At 43.9% G+C, this 17671-nt stretch overlaps 2 protein-coding genes across 2 annotated transcripts; both read left to right on the plus strand.

Moving 5' to 3' along the window:
* Nucleotides 1-1862: 1862 nt before the first annotated feature.
* LOC117774680 (neuronal acetylcholine receptor subunit alpha-10-like) lies at nucleotides 1863-15241 on the plus strand. Its single transcript, XM_034607273.1, has 7 exons — nucleotides 1863-2121; nucleotides 2379-3439; nucleotides 9185-9330; nucleotides 9406-9560; nucleotides 9645-9891; nucleotides 9969-10254; nucleotides 14395-15241. The coding sequence occupies exons 2-7, from the start codon at nucleotides 3388-3390 to the stop codon at nucleotides 15114-15116; spliced, it is 1608 nt and encodes a 535-aa protein (XP_034463164.1). The 5' UTR covers nucleotides 1863-2121; nucleotides 2379-3387; the 3' UTR covers nucleotides 15117-15241.
* On the plus strand, nucleotides 10302-13003 carry LOC117774679 (nuclear factor 7, ovary-like). The gene is made up of 2 exons (XM_034607272.1): nucleotides 10302-11132; nucleotides 11262-13003. The coding sequence occupies exon 2, from the start codon at nucleotides 11265-11267 to the stop codon at nucleotides 12915-12917; it is 1653 nt and encodes a 550-aa protein (XP_034463163.1). The 5' UTR covers nucleotides 10302-11132; nucleotides 11262-11264; the 3' UTR covers nucleotides 12918-13003.
* Nucleotides 15242-17671: the final 2430 nt, after the last annotated feature.

Consider the following 17671-nt stretch of genomic DNA (forward strand, 5'->3'; position numbering starts at 1 on the left):
CCTGTTTTGAGTGCCTGTTCCTTTAAATGCTAATGAGCCAGCTCCCCCCTCCCCCCTCTCCCCTCTCCCCCCATGATTTTAAACGATATAAATTACATATTTTATATGATATAAATGATCAAATATGCATCCCATACTTTGTATTCCCCTTGTTGTCCTGGAGTTTTAATTTTCCCAATCACATAATTAAATGTCCCCCTCTGCCCCCCCACTACAAGCACACAAGCAGACAGACAGAGAGAGAAAGAGGGGGGGGGGGGGGGGGGGGGGGGGCGATGAAGACCATCATTTACCCCCGAACCCCGACATTCAACGGGTACAACAACAAGCGGAGAAAGCAGAATCGCGGGCTGACCTTATATATACAGTCTATGGGGCTGACCAGCGGAGAAATGCTCGTCCCGTGTGAACAGCCAGGTGGCTGCGCGCTGGAGAACGGCGCTGCGCTGGGGGGGGCGGGGGGGATGAGGTGGGGGGTGGGCCAAGACCATGTAGGGAGACTTCCAGTTCCTTGTTACGACACAATACCCAGGAAGCTCAATCGAGTCGCTCAAGCATGACGTTTCTGACTTAGAGGAACTATAACAAAACGCGCAAGTGTTTTTTTCCCAGAGTGTTTGGGTTGGTAGACATGAGCCAGATACCCACATTAACCTGTAGAAGCACTAACAAAGTGGAATTTGCATGATATGTCCCCTTTAAGAAAACTTCCTGAAACTAAAAAGTTATTTTGGCCGAGCTCTGGATTCTAAGATATTTGTTCATGAACCAAATGTGACAAAGTGAAATGTTGGACTGATGATGGCGCTAGATCTCTAAAGTTAGTAGGAGTCATGACGTGGATTATGATGGTGGATCGCGTATCAGAGATCGTGATAATAATGGTGGATCCTGTATCGTGTTGGCATCTGATAATGGTGGTGGACCACGATCGAGGTGGCAGCTGATGATGGATCCTCATGGCGGCAGTGGACAATGACTGTGGACGATGGTGGATCCTGATCTTGATGGTGGATCCTGATCGTGGTGGATCCTGATCGTGGTGGATCCTGATCGTGGTGGATCCTGATCGTGGTGGATCCTGATCGTGGATCCTGATCGAGGTGGATCCTGATCGTGGTGGATCCTGATCGTGGTGGATCCTGATCGTGGTGGATCCTGATCGTGGTGGATCCTGATCGTGGTGGATCCTGATCGTGGATCCTGATCGAGGTGGATCCTGATCGTGGTGGATCCTGATCGTGGTGGATCCTGATCGTGGTGGATCCTGATCGTGGTGGATCCTGATCGTGGATCCTGATCGAGGTGGATCCTGATCGTGGTGGATCCTGATCGAGGTGGATCCTGATCGTGGTGGATCCTGATCGTGGTGGATCCTGATCGTGGTGGATCCTGATCGTGGTGGATCCTGATCGTGGTGGATCCTGATCGTGGATCCTGATCGTGGTGGATCCTGATCGTGGTGGATCCTGATCGTGGTGGATCCTGATCGTGGATCCTGATCGTGGTGGATCCTGATCGTGGATCCTGATCGTGGACTATGATCACAACAAGACTGCTTGATATATAATATTTCTCCTCAGATACTCGACCATTACTGACAATAATCCATCAGTTCATTGACCTTCAGCTACAAAGTGTTTATTCTAATCAAAGCTGTAAATACTCTGATCTCTCTGATGTTCTCTGTTCCACGGGACATCTGTTCACTTGTGTCCGTCCTGGGAGACGGATCCTCACATGTGTCTCTGAGGATCTGTCCTGGGAGACGGATCCTCACATGTGTCTCTGAGGTTTCTACCTTCTTTACCTGTTAAAGGTTTTAGTAGTTTGACTCTTGTTGAGGGTTAAGGACAGAGGACGTCTCACCTTGTTAAAGACCATGAGACAAACTGGGATTTGTGAATATGGGCTATACAAATAAAACTTGATTGATTGATGACTATAGCACATTTAAAACCACTTGACCAAAGTGCTTCACAAAGTTTAAGGTACAACAAGAAGACAGCAAATACATCAATAGTAAAAAGAAATGAGATAAAAGAAAGTAGAATAATTGAAATTAAATTAATATACAAATAATGATGTTAACTCGAGAAGAAGGCAGAAGAGAAGAGATGTGTTTTTACAATGAGTGTGCTAGAGAGGAGCTAATGTGGAGGTGAGCTGTTCCATCACCTCATGAGCTTTGTTTGAGTCCAGGAGCCGCTGATCGCTGACCTCAGCTTCTAACTGGAGTGTGAATATGAAGAAGCTCAGCTCGGTGCCACTCTATTAAGAGATTTCAAAGTTAACAAGACATTTTAAAATCGATCCTGTGACGAACAGGAAGCCAGGTAGCGCAGCACAGGTGTCATATGGTCCCTGTTTCCTGTCAGGCGGCGAGCAGCAGGCGCTGAATGGACGACTGGTCTGAGCCCCATACAGAGAATGTCCGTCTGTCTCGTGTGATTGGACCAAAGTGGTCGACTGACACTGAGACGTTTCTCTCGCTTCGTCTTGAAATGTCACAATGCGACACTTCAGCTCGTTAGTCAAACGACAAAAACAGGTGGCAAAGACACTAAAGAGACAGTTTCTATAATTCATGGACACATGAGTTGAAATTGAAAACTACACCAGGTGAAGTGTGAGGGTGGGGGGGTGTCGGGGGAGTTAAGTCGTCGTCACCTGATGTGTTGAAGGTAAAAGCAGATTTTGGTTGATGTTTCAAAGGAATCAGACAAATGGTCGTAGCTTTAATTAATAATCAGTGAAAGGCTGACGAACACAAAGATCGTCAGCCTGAGACGAGCTTCGTTCTTCATCGTGTTAGAAAGAGGAGACGTGAAGACTCGTGGTTTCAGCTGGTCAGGGAGGATTTTACAGGAATCAAATCAAATTTTAAAAATGAAGTGAAATCTCTCGATAGCATATTTTTACAAATTATAAAAATGAGAAATTAAAATAAACCATTCATCCATTTCCCCACGTGACGCCTGAAGTGATATTTACAGATTAGCGACAGCATCAATTGTATCAGGTTCATTCAAATCAAACTTCACTTCATGATGTCGCCACCTGCTGGTTATCGCAGTCTCTGTCTAATCGTTGTTTGTTCAACACGTGTTAGTGTTGCACTCTTATTTCCACTGCCCCCTAACGGTAAAAAAATAACTTAAAGAAGGTTTTGTATAAAAATTAATATTGTTAAAGAGAAGATCAATTCTTAATTCAACATCATGAATTTCCTCCGTTTTTTAAGTGAGTGTGAAAGAGTGAACGTGACGATCAGGTTTGTTCAGCCTGTGTGTGGCACTAATCGCTCCTCATACCTCACAGACCACCGCACTACAGCAAACACAGTGAGTCGCAGCAGCAGCTTCATCAGCCTCCTCATCATCAGAGATGAAGCTGCTCTGCTGCGAGTCCATGGCGTCTCTGCTGCTGCTTCTTCCAGGTGAGAACATTTTCACTTCTCAGAACTTGGGACGATTCCTGAGCTGAATTCAGGACCTGGTTCTAGTTTCACTTCTGCACGTTTTCTGTTTGATTTTATTGCAGCCTGATGAAAAGCTCTGGGTTGATTGACAGCTGTCGGTGATGCATCAGTGTAGAATCAATAAAAAGAAAAACAGAATTTTACCACCAAACTTTTAAAAGCGTCACAAGTTTCATTCTTTTTTTAAACTTTGTCCAAATATAACATTTTCATTTGAAACTAATGATTATTTTGCTGATAATTTTTTTTAACAATCTAAAACTAGAGAGATTCATTGACATTTTTATTTGACCAACAGAAAGAGGCTTCGTTCAGTCTGGTGTCGAATAAAATCATCAAATCCTAAAGAAATTACATTTTTCTGTCCAGCTCCTCATTTAATCAGCAGCTGCAGACATTGTCCATTTGACAGCGTTTGTCAGTGACGTGTTGGATCTTTGTCTAAATGAGCTGAACGTCTGAGTGACAAGAGACAAAATCCAGACTTTACAGGTCGAGGGGACGAACAGACGCTGATGGACGTTCATGAGTGAAGGTTGTGGAAGGTGAACATCTTCATCTGATCGTCACAAACCGATTTCTGTGTCCGAATCTAAATGTTCCACCGATAACAACCAATCAGGTGACTGCTTTTACAAACGTCTCGGTTTTTACTACGAACTACAACTCAAAGTTTTCAAATTACAACTCCAAACTTCTCAGACAGCAGGCGTAACCATAGAAACAGTGTCGTCCAGGGAATGTTGTGATGGACGAGTGGACTTTGATCAAAGATGCTGTCACATGTGTTTCTTCTCGAGCGCAGTCGGGTCTAATCACGAAGGTTTTAAATGTAGTAAATCAGACTCTCACCAACATGTCGGAGTCTTGATCTAAAACACACAAGAAAACTACACATCAATCACCAGGTTGTAGGTTCGAAACTCAGGTTCAAGTCAGAGGAAGGTGAAAGTTAATGCTTGAGTTGGACAGGAAGTGTGTGTGTGTGTGTGTGTGTGTGTGTGTGTGTGTGTGTGTGTTGGGACTCTGACCAGTGACTTGATGGTTGTGAGGATTAAAGCTGTTAATCACAGCGTCCAGATGAGAGGTTAAAGAGCAGAGATGATCCAAACACACACACACACACACACACACACACACACACACACACACACACACACACACACACACACACACACACACACAACAGCACGATGTATGGACTCACTGTCACCATGGCGATGGTGTATGTGATGCTGATGGACAATGTGCTGCAGGGTGTGTCTGTGTGTGTCTGTGTGTGTGTGTGGTTCAGGGTCAGTTGTGGGTCCATGTTGTGTCCTCTGAAGTGATGGGAACACAATGTGTGTGTTTGCCAGCTGGCGTCCACTCAGCTGTTAACGAACACTTGATGCTATCACACAAAGGGCTGAGTCATCACTCAACAATGACTCAGTCTGACAGGACATGAACCTCCTCCATGTTAGCAGACGGAACATGAACCTCCTCCATGTTAGCAGACAGGACATGAACCTCCTCCATGTTAGCAGACGGGACATGAACCTCCTCCATGTTAGCAGACAGGACATGAACCTCCTCCATGTTAGCAGACGGAACATGAACCTCCTCCATGTTAGCAGACGGAACATGAACCTCCTCCATGTTAGCAGACAGGACATGAACCTCCTCCATGTTAGCAGACGGAACATGAACCTCCTCCATGTTAGCAGACGGGACATGAACCTCCTCCATGTTAGCAGACGGAACATGAACCTCCTCCATGTTAGCAGACGGGACATGAACCTCCTCCATGTTAGCAGACGGAACATGAACCTCCTCCATGTTAGCAGACGGGACATGAACCTCCTCCATGTTAGCAGACAGGACATGAACCTCCTCCATGTTAGCAGACGGAACATGAACCTCCTCCATGTTAGCAGACAGGACATGAACCTCCTCCATGTTAGCAGACGGAACATGAACCTCCTCCATGTTAGCAGACGGAACATGAACCTCCTCCATGTTAGCAGACAGGACATGAACCTCCTCCATGTTAGCAGACGGAACATGAACCTCCTCCATGTTAGCAGACGGAACATGAACCTCCTCCATGTTAGCAGACAGGACATGAACCTCCTCCATGTTAGCAGACGGAACATGAACCTCCTCCATGTTAGCAGACGGAACATGAACCTCCTCCATGTTAGCAGACAGGACATGAACCTCCTCCATGTTAGCAGACAGAACATGAACCTCCTCCATGTTAGCAGACGGAACATGAACCTCCTCCATGTTAGCAGACGGAACATGAACCTCCTCCATGTTAGCAGACGGAACATGAACCTCCTCCATGTTAGCAGACAGGACATGAACCTCCTCCATGTTAGCAGACGGAACATGAACCTCCTCCATGTTAGCAGACAGAACATGAACCTCCTCCATGTTAGCAGACAGGACATGAACCTCCTCCATGTTAGCAGACGGAACATGAACCTCCTCCATGTTAGCAGACGGAACATGAACCTCCTCCATGTTAGCAGACAGGACATGAACCTCCTCCATGTTAGCAGACGGAACATGAACCTCCTCCATGTTAGCAGACGGAACATGAACCTCCTCCATGTTAGCAGACAGGACATGAACCTCCTCCATGTTGGCAGACAGGACATGAACCTCCTCCATGTTAGCAGACGGAACATGAACCTCCTCCATGTTAGCAGACGGAACATGAACCTCCTCCATGTTGGCAGACGGAACATGAACCTCCTCCATGTTAGCAGACAGGACATGAACCTCCTCCATGTTAGCAGACAGGACATGAACCTCCTCCATGTTAGCAGACAGGACATGAACCTCCTCCATGTTAGCAGATGGAACATGAACCTCCTCCATGTTAGCAGACGGAACATGAACCTCCTCCATGTTAGCAGACAGGACATGAACCTCCTCCATGTTAGCAGATGGAACATGAACCTCCTCCATGTTAGCAGACAGGACATGAACCTCCTCCATGAATAACAATGATGATCCTTCACAAGCAGGATGAGACTGTTGTTCATTTCCATTTTAGTACAAAAGATGTTCACTCTCACACTGTGTCTCTGAGTTTTTTATTCTACATTTTGTTCTTATCTGAAGGTCACTGAACACCCTGTGGTTTTGTGCACTTCCTTTTTTGTGCAAAGCATGTGTTTAAACCTGTGTGTGTGTGTGTGTGTGTGTGTGTGTGTGTGTGTGTGTGTGTGTGTGTGTGTGTGTGTGTGTGTGTGTGTGTGTGTGTGTGTGTGTGTGTGTGTGTGTGGGAGATTATCTCTGTTTATCTTGTCCTAACGTCTCCTCTTACACTCATCAATCTCTTTGTCTTTATTGCTGTTTAGAGTTCAGGAGTTTCTCCTGCTGACTCAAGGCTGTTTAATAATTATTAAATTATTAAAATCATTTTTCTCACTCGTTACACAGAACATGACCGATTCTTCAAAAGGCCTAAGACAGAAAAACACATTTCTAATTTGTTTTTTTTTTTCCATTCTGTACATTTTGTTCAACTAAAATACACATTTACTTTACGACCTGTAATGAGAAGTATAATAAATACACTATTTTTCATAAAGATATCACAAGCTCACATCTTCAGGACAAATGAGGAATGTCACTGGTGAACTGAACTTTACAGTTCTGAGGCTGCAGGTTCTGTTGTAGCTGTATTTATATATTTGTACTATTTTATACTGAAAGAACTGAGTAGTTTCAGCAAAGAGACCAGGTTTATTGTTTATGTTTTATTGAAAATGAAATTTCTGTAAACTACAAATCTATAAACCAGTGTCTACAGGGGATGTGTATGATTTTCAATTTAAATGAATAATCCCTCTGTAAGAAGGAGACTCTTCATGAGGCTGAATAATAACGGGAAATGTTGTATGGAATGTTTTAGTTGAAATAATAAATGATTTAGATGTTTGTATTTTGTTGAGCCACAGTGACACAGAGGGGGAGGAGCTTGTGTCGCAGTCTGTCTGCAGCAGAGGAGCATTAATGTACTTCAGTCAGAAAACTCATGTTCAAATGTTCATTGCAGCAGTAGAACAGGTGTTTGGCGTCTAGGCTCCGACTTAAGACTTAGTTTAGTTGCGTTAACATGGAACTTACATGTAGAACTCGTGGTTTGGCTTTGGAAGCTAATGTACTGACTTGATTCTTCTTCTGGGTTTGTTCCCTAAAAGCTTCAGCTCAATGTAATGATGTGTAATTCAATGAGTTCTTTCTTGGCATGCCATGTTCAAAGCTTCATGGAAATCTGTTCAGTAGTTTAGTGAAATCCTGAAACCATCTTTGTCTTCGATGTTCACACAAGGCAGCAGCGTCACATTTAAAGAGATTAATAACCCACAAAATAATTTGATGTTTTTTATATTGAAAATCAACCAAGATGGCTAAACTGCCAGAAAAGTTTAATGTGCATTGACCCTGAATAAATATATTTGGTGAGAATTTAGTTTTTGTGCATCACAGACTATAGAGCCAGATTGATATGATATATCTATATATATATCTTCTGTGTTATAGTTGTAGATATGGTCTGTAGGTCATTCCATCGTATTCCACTCGATGAATCCTACAACACCTTCTAAAGAACGAGGCTCTGCTGTGTCCTCAGGCCAAAGACTGAACAACAGGTTTGATTAAGAGGCTCAAAGTCAAACAGACTTCACAGAATGTTTCTCTGGTGACTGGACTTCATTCCACGGCTGCATGAAGACGACTGACTGCAGCTGAGAGTGGAACAGGGTGGATTCTATTTACTTATATGGTGACTGGGGCCGGAGCAGCTTTGTGTGCTGGTGTCACTTTTATCTGCTCTGACTTACAACATGTTCATCTGATATGAACTTTGGAAAAGAATCATTTGGTTCTTCATGATCCGATCAGACTGGTGTCGACACTGAACCTCCACAGCTGATTTCGCCCTGTTAGCTCCGACTGTTCGTCATTGTGTTTGACCGTCGTGGTGTGATACCATCACATCCTGTAGCTGCAATGCATTGTGGTGCCTTCACTGTTGTATTTGTGTGGATTCATTCAGAGCTTGTTAATGTGCTGTTTCTCAATGAAGATCCACGTTTCATATCCTGGATCAGTCTGTTAAAGTCGAGTGAGCTTAGTGTTGATAACAAAGTTGTTTATGAATCTTGAGTCACTGGATTTCGTCGGTTTCAGTTCAGGCTGCCACTGACGGAGGAATATTCACTCGTCTCCTTTTAGTTCACATCATCATGCTCATTATTAGTTGTGGCAGGATTTAGTGGAATTATCAGTCCGCAGACATTCTCTGATTAATGTGTAAAACCCGAGGAGGCAGGAAGGTTAATTGAACTGGGAGTTGTGATTTGCGTGTGTGTGTGTTTTATGGAACATGAGACGTTTCAGGATGAAGAGAGAATCACTGCAGAGAAAAAGGACCATGTTCAAAAATGTAATTTATTTAATCCAACTGAAAGTTGAATAAAAAAACAGGAATATTCAGCCTCAGTTCATTTTGCTTCAGTTGTTTTCATTTAGCTGTAAATATAAAGAGAGAGAGGAGAGCGCCCTCTTGAGGCTGCACTTTTCTTTCAGTCACAAGATTCATGTGCTGAAAGGGTTTCACCTTTCAGAAGATGAGAAGTTTGTCCTGAAGGGGGCGCTAGAGAAAGGTTCATGGATTTCTCTCTTGTTACTCTGTAGTTTGTTGGGCCGCTCACGGACGCTTCGCTCAGAAGCTGCTCAACGACCTTTTCTCCAACTACACCAATGCCCTGCGGCCGGTGGAGGACACCGACCACATCATCAACGTCACACTGCAGATCACTCTCTCCCAGATCATCGACATGGTAACACATCCTGACTGCACATGTATTCCTGTTGTGTATATTTGTGTTACACTCACGTGTCCGTGGGTTCACCAGGATGAGCGGAACCAGATCCTGACGACCTACCTGTGGATACGCCAGGTGTGGTTGGACGCCTACCTCACCTGGGATAAGGACGACTACGACGGTCTCGACACCATCCGCATTCCCAGCAGCTACGTATGGAGACCAGATATTGTTCTGTACAACAGGTGGGTGTGTCCTCGAAGAACACTCACAGCTACACAGGGTGACCACTTGTCCTCTATTCACCTCCTCAACTTTCTCCTCCACAGTGCGGACGATGAATTCTCCAGCTCCATGGAAACCAACGTTGTTCTCCGTAACGATGGTCAGGTCATGTGGGACCAGCCGGCCATCACGAAAAGCTCCTGCTCCGTCGACGTGGCCTTCTTCCCCTTTGATGTGCAGGAGTGTCACTTGACCTTCGGCTCCTGGACTCACAATGGAAACCAGATGGACTTGTCCAATGCCTTGGACAGTGCTGACCTGTCCGACTTTGTCTCCAACGTTGAGTGGGAGGTCAGTTGTTACCATGTGTTCACAACGTGTTTAAGAGTTCTTTGACAAAATCTAAAATATTTCCTTTTCCCAACCAGGTTCTGGGGATGCCAGCCAAGAAAAACGTCATCCTGTACGGCTGCTGTTCGGATCCGTACCCGGACATCACCTTCACTCTCCACCTGAAGAGACGGGCGTCCTTCTACATCTTCAACCTCCTCATCCCCTGCATGATGATCTCCTTTCTGGCTCCGCTGGGCTTCTACCTGCCCGCTGACTCGGGTGAAAAGGTTTCCCTGGGCGTCACGGTGCTGCTGGCCCTCACTGTGTTTCAGTTGCTGGTGGCTGAGAGCATGCCGCCCTCCGAGAGCGTCCCACTGATAGGTGAGCAGATTCAGGGAAGCTTTGTTACAGTTGTTCAAATGTTGTTATCATCGACTTTCTAAATCAAGCAGGTGAGAGGGACGTGAAGAAGTTCTGTTGGAGCTGGACCAAATTCTTTGGAATCTTAAACGAGAAGATATCGCGTGATCAGTAAATGACAGGAATCTCATTCCAGAGTCAGATTCTTGAGAATCATTTATCTGACATGTGTCGTGTGAGGACACACAGAGAGTCCCAACGTTTTCATGTCATAATGGACTCATGGTAAAAAAGTAGATTCATGATGTTCACTTTTTATTAAACCAGTCAACAAATGAAAACACTGATTTCAAGCCTGAGAAGCAAATCCTCAAACAACAGAGAGCAGTGCAGGGGAATCCCATCATAGGAACTTTGTGACTTCCTGTCAAACTTGTTCTGTTCGCTCAGCTTGTTCTGACTCTAACATTAGAGCCAAAGCAGAAAACGTTAATGCTTTAAGAACCCACTGAAGAAAAACAATCCAGTTTTATTTCTATCACTTTGGAAACTTTGATCCCGACATGATGTGTCGTGGCCGATGGATCCAAAAACAATAAGCTCTCCATTGACCTATAACTGCTGGGGCTGATTGGCTGCTCTAAAGAATAACTCCAGTTACCCAGTGTGCCAAACATGTGTCACTATGAAAAAATCCCAAACCAGAAATGCAAGAAAACCTCATGAGAGTTTCGGTAAGAGTCGAGCCAAAGCAGACAGCAGCGACGCCTCATTCCACAGATGAAAGGTTGTCAGAGCGACAGCAGAGCTGCAGTCGAGATGAGTCTCTCTTCTCCAAAGTAGTTAGAGAAGTTATTTAAAAAAAGAAGCTCCTCAGGACTCAACAGCACAGGAACACGGTGAGTACACGGCTCAGCTGGAGCATTAACACGAGCTCTGCTCACGCTCCATTGCACAATAAGACAGAACTGATATTTTAAACACAGAATTCCAGTTTTTCACACTTTGACTTTTGTTCTCAGCGTGCGCACATGGCTGCTTCCAGCTGCGGACTGAGTCAAGATCAGTTTGTGTGCCCCATCTGTCTGGATGTGTTCACTGATCCAGTGGCCACACCATGTGGGCACAACTTCTGTAAGAACTGCATCACTCAGCACTGGGCTGTCAACATCCCGTGCAGGTGTCCTATGTGTAAGGAGGTTTTCTACACAAGACCGGAGCTGCGGGTCAATACTCTGATCTCTCAGATGGCCGCTCAGTTCAAACAAACCCAACCAGAGCCAACATGTGTAACAGCAGAGGATGTTTCCTGTGACGTCTGCACTGGAACCAAACTGAAAGCCTTGAAGTCCTGCCTGGTGTGTCTGGCCTCCTACTGTGGAACTCACCTGGAGCCGCACCTGACAGTGTTAGGTCTGAAAAAACATCAGCTAATCCATCCTGTGGAAAATCTGCAGGTTCGGATGTGCATGAAACACGATAAACCTCTGGAGCTCTACTGCAAGATCGACCAGATTTGTGTCTGCATGCTCTGCATGGTTTTAGACCACAAGACACACAATGTCGTCCCTCTGAAAAAAGAATACGAAGAAAAAAAGGCTGAGCTGGACGAGACAGAGGCTGAGATTCAGCAGATGATCCAGAAGAGAAAGGTGATGATTGGGCAGCTCAAACGCTCGGTGGAGGTCAGTAATGAAAGTGCAAACAGAGAGAAAGAACAAGGTCTTCAGGTTTTTGCTGCTCTGAAGGAGCCCATCGACCGAGGCCTGGCTGAGTTCATTGAGACGATCGATAACAAACACCGACCAATAGAGAAGCAGACCAAAGGCTTGGTTGCAGACCTGGAGCAGGAGATGTTTGACCTGAAGAAGAAAAGTGAGGAGCTGAAGCAGCTCTCGTGTTCTGAAGACCACTTCCACTTCCTCCAAACCTTCTCCTCCTTAAAGGAGGCCAAAGACTGGACAGGTGTCAGTATCCGTCAGCCATCATATAAAGGGTCTGTGGCAGCAGCTGTAGCTGAGCTGGAAGAGGCGCTCAAAAAAGAGATGCAGATCTTCTTTGAGGCAGAGCTGAAGAGGGTCCAGCAGTATGCGACCAATGTGACCCTTGATCCTGAGACAGCAAATCCCTGGCTCATCGTGTCTGATGACAGGAAACAGGTGAAGTTTGGTGAAGTAAACAAGAATCTCCCCGACAATCCAAAGAGATTTTCTTATTATGCCAGTGTCTTAGGTAAGAACAGCTTTTCATCAGGAAGATTTTACTTTGAGGTTCAGGTTGAGGGGAAGACGAAGTGGGACTTAGGAGTAGCCAGTGAGTCGGTGGACAGGAAGGGACAGATCACACTGAGTCCTCTGAACGGTTACTGGACTGTGTCTTTAAGGAACGGAAACGAGTACAAAGCTTTGGCTGAATCTCGCGTCCATCTCCCTCTGAAGTCTGTGCCCAAGAAGGTGGGGGTGTTTGTTGACTATGAAGAGGGTCTGGTGTCTCTGTACGATGTGGATACAGCTGCCGTCATCTACTCCTTCACCGGCTGCTCATTCACTGACAAACTCTTCGCCTTCTTCAATCCCTGCAATAATGACTGTGGGAGAAACTCTGCCCCTCTGCTCATCTGTCCGATACAGAACCTCAAGTTAACGCAGTTATATTCAAGAATAAAAAACGGAATAAATAACTGACAAAATATTTACTCCAGAACTTCAACTCAGATCAATGAGGATGTTGAATTTCTTTGTTTTCTACTTGTCATTGATAATCATTAGATGCACATATAGAATAGTAATGTACACTGTTTATATGAACTAACTTAGTTTGTTTTTTAGCCTAATTACACACAAACTACAGGACAGATTATCATGAAACTTGGCTGGAGGATGCAGTCTGGGTCAGGACAGAACCCACATCTTTCTTTACCATTGTGAAACAGGATGTTTTTGACATTTACCTTAATTCCTCTGAGAATAAATCATGGATCTTGATCAAAAAAGACTCTAGCCCTGGCAGAGGTGTGAGCTCTACTGAGTGAGATTGACAGGTCACATTCTTCGACTGCTACAGGAAGATCACACAGATTGAGATCATCTAAGTTCATGTCATTACAAATAAGCACTAAATTGTATGTAGTGTGAAAAAGGACGAGAGATGAGCACGATTCTTTCTCTGGTACAAAGTGAAACAAATGGGAGACATGAGGAGCAGTGAAGGTTATAGAAAGTTCCAGTGATTGCAAAGGAGAAACAAATAAGCAGGAGGAGAGGTGATTGGCCAACTGGTCCCAGCTGGGCCAATCCCCCCCCCCCCCCCCCCCCCCCCCCCCCCCCGTTCACCTGGAGCCTGAGTCTCCTCCACACAGCATTTTATCATTTACAGTCAAACTGGGTGATTTATGAATGAAATATTCCACGTAATCCAACACCAGGATTATCAAAAGATTGATTTGTTAGAACTGACAAAAACACATTTTATTACTCAGAACAACTCGACCCACTACAAACTATTACCACACAAATACGATGGAGATGGGTTCGGGTTACTGTGTCATAATCGAAATGAAAAACACCGTAGTCTTTTATTTTGAAACAATGACTGTTTTTCTTTGTGAAACGATTTTTCATGTCCCATTAAAATCAAGTCAAACTGCTGAACTGAAGGTGTCTGTGATATTTGCTTGTTCAACTGAGATTTAATGTGATTACATGGAGGAAATTGTTCTTTGCAGTGAAAGTCAAATGGAAATACATTTCGAGTGGAGGTGGATTTTAAAACCTGATTCAGCCTAGATACAAACCAATCATATATTCATCCCAAATAAAATATTTATTACGTTCACACACCAAATCAGTCAATAGAATGCTACATAATAAAATAAACCAAGAAGGTTTTGCTAATGGCTAATATCATATAATTGGAAAGAGATGAGATGTAAACGTAATTCTTGTTTATCTTGTTTTTCTTTCATTTCTCTTACCGCTTCGCTTCTACTGAAGTTAGCATGCTAACCAGCTAGCCCCTGCCACCTGGCATGTCTCCTCACTTATATTTCATGAGGAGATAGAGACAGAGAACATTTTATAAACTGGTGTCTTGTAAATCGACAATTACTCCTGTGAAGAATGTTCGTCCCTCTAAATGATCTTCACTTTCCTTTTTCAACAGGAAAATACTACATTGCTACCATGACGATGGTGACTGCTTCAACAGCTCTCACCATCTTCATCATGAACATACACCACTGCGGTCCTGAGGCGCGTCCTGTCCCACAATGGGCCGAACGCTTCATCCTCAATCACCTCGCCCGCATCTGTTTTGTCTATGAGGTCGGAGAGAACTGTTTCGGTCGGACTTCATCCAACAAACAGCCTCTGTCTCAGGAGGAGTCTGAGGCCCCATCAGCCAATGGTGGGAATAACAGAGGACCAAACTGGGATGTGAACGGACAGGCCTGGGGAGGGAGGGTGGAGGAGGACGGGTCAGGGGAGTCTTTGAAGGTGAGGCAGGATTTGACCAACCAGAAGGCCTGGAAGGAGGATCTGTTGGTGACCATCGACCACTCGAAGGAGGAAGGAGCTGCTGGTGGTGGAGAAGAGCAAGGAGAGGAGAAAAACAGTTTGTGTGGAGAAGAAGAGCATGTGGAGGAGAAGAAAGGAGGTGAAGTCCGGAAGAACAGGAGGGAGATCTTAGTGAAGTGTGTTTGCCAGCACCAGGGTCTGTGCAAGAACGTTGAGTACATCGCCAACTCATACCAGGACCAGCGAGCAGCACAGCTGCGCATCGGGGAATGGAGGAAGGTCGCCAAGGTCATGGATAGATTCTTCATGTGGCTGTTCTTCATCATGGTCTTCTTCATGAGTATCCTCATCCTGGGAAAAGCCATCTGATAGAGAGCGAGCTTCAAAGAATCACAAGAGGAGAAGTTAATAGTAGATCAAATGATTTGCTCCTTCAATGTAAAACACTCCTCATTTCCACTGATGGTTTGTTAGTTAATGAGCTTTAAGGCTCAATCCAGACAAAACAAGTCAAAAACGCATCATTTCAAAGGCTTCGAAGGCATCTCGTCAAACATGAGTTGACTATTAAAGCATCAACTTCGGGTTTCAGATCTCAGAAGCTAACCCACTGTGCATTACGATATTTCCCAGTAGCTCTAAAGATCAACCCTCCTACTTCTGCTGTGTTTTCCATAGGAGTCAAATGACCTGATGCAACTGAGGAGAGCAAAGATCTGATTCCTTTACGTCAAATATGTTGCCAGTGTCAAGTGGGAATTTATGTCAAGTTGTCATAATAAATGAAACAAATTATTAATGATTATGAACCAAACAACATAAATGTTTCCTGAGAATCAAGGAAAAAAACCAACACTGTTTTGATGAATCTACAGAAAACTGATCCAGCACATTAATAGTATTTTATTAGCATTTTCATTTCAACATCTTTGTTCCCTATATAACAGAACATGGAACTGAGCTAGGTAGATCTATGTATTTCAACAACACAACATGCTACACATATCTATTTCTATGCAGCTGGACACACAAGTCCTGCCGACTTGGTCCAATATATTTAAAGGTATTTATGTGAAACTAATCTCAGCTGGATTCACGAAAACCTGGTTTCAGTATTTAGTTTGAAGGAAGATGTTTTCAGATGAATGTTCTAATGAAGAGATGAAATGATGCAGTGAGCTTTATATAAACCTGACTGGTTTACATCTGTTTACATGATAACAACAGTGACCTGATCTATAGCAACACACTTTGTCTGACAGCTGAACACAAACACAAATGTCACAATTTTAAAAATGTTAAGTGTTTTGTGTGTTCGTTTTTTGCCAACTTCAAAGTGCATGCCAGATTTTTTACATCAATCACATTCAAATTAATGAAATGTTAAAGGTTTCTGTTTTCTCCAACCGGAGAGGCTTGAATCATCATCTGAGGTTCGGAGATTCAATTTGATGAATCTATGTCATCTATGAATATTGTGGCAACTAATTGTTACTTGTGTATTCCACACGTGTCAGTTGTTAATATTTCTTTTTAAAAGTCCCTCAAACAGAGGATGGGGCTGAAAGAAGGAACAGAGCAGGAGGAGAAGAAGAAGAAGAAGAAGAAGAAGAAGAAGAAGAAGAAGAAGACATACTAATCTCATGATTGACTTATTAAAGATTCACTTTGAGGAAAAATCGAGTTCAAGAGATAATAAAGAAAAATGACACTCGATGAGCCTGAAGTTACTGAACTGGACATTTGATGCAGTGTTTGTAATGATCACTGTGTAAAACTGAAAGATGCCGAATTTATCCCAGTTACTACTTGTTGTATTTCCTGTTTGTGTGGTTGTGAACATTTGTCAAATGATTTATCACTCAGTTAATGCCATGAAACACATTAAATCTTTCACATTAAAACAACTTTGTCTACTGCCTTTTATTTTCTAAATGTGTTGCATCTGGAGGGGTTAGGACACAAGAGGGTATCGAACCCACGGCGTTGTTGATGTGCTGAATGACACTGAATGAGTCTCGTCCGTCAGCTCAGCAGTGACACAGGACATGAATTCCTTAATTAAACATTAAACGACAAAAGGCCGCGGAGACGATTAGAAACTGAAGAGTCAATTATGCTGAGGTTTCCCTGGCAACTGCTGATCCTGAAAACTGATGTTTGAGTAAATCAAAGGTTGTTATCAAAGCAGGGGGAGAATGATCGGAGCAGAACAAGCAGTCATTAAAGAAAGATTAGCAGGCAGAAGGTGTGAAGGGACAGAAAGGATCAAGAAATAAAACTTCAGTGGACGTTTCAGACGACAGAAACAGTTAGAAGGACATTTAAGCTCCAAGGGAAACAAGGCAGCGTTTCACGTTTAAACCGATGCTGGTGACACATTGAATTTGAGAGATGATAGAAAAACCATGTTTCTGAAATTCTGAGAGGCATCATTGATTTATAAGATCTATAAAGACGAACCAGTGGGATCATATGACCTTTGTGAAACAATGAAACCCCAGAATGCTCAGTAGCACAGACCCTGAACAGAGTGTTGTGACCTCACAGGGTGTCGTTAACAGATTGAATACACAATTGACACAACTGCAGCACTTTGTTATGTACCTGAATGTTACTGGAGCCAAGATCCTTCTGGTTATGGCTCGTTCTCATTACCGTGGCCTTATTGCTCTGGGGACCGCGCTGACTTTGCACTGGCCAGTTCAGACACAGAGATTTGTGTAAACCAACCACTATCATTTAAAACACTTGAAAACCATCTGGACTGGTTCATGTTTCCAAAGAATATGTGGATTCCGTCATTAGGAGCCAAACAAAAAGCATTGTAACAATTCACGGGCCTTACAACTGCATCCAGGCCCCTTGGAGCTGAGGGGGGGGAAATCCCCAGAATAAAAACTAGACCAAATACTAACTTCAGT

Source organism: Hippoglossus hippoglossus, chromosome 14 (assembly GCF_009819705.1).
Source record: "Hippoglossus hippoglossus isolate fHipHip1 chromosome 14, fHipHip1.pri, whole genome shotgun sequence".
NCBI lineage: Eukaryota > Metazoa > Chordata > Actinopteri > Pleuronectiformes > Pleuronectidae > Hippoglossus > Hippoglossus hippoglossus.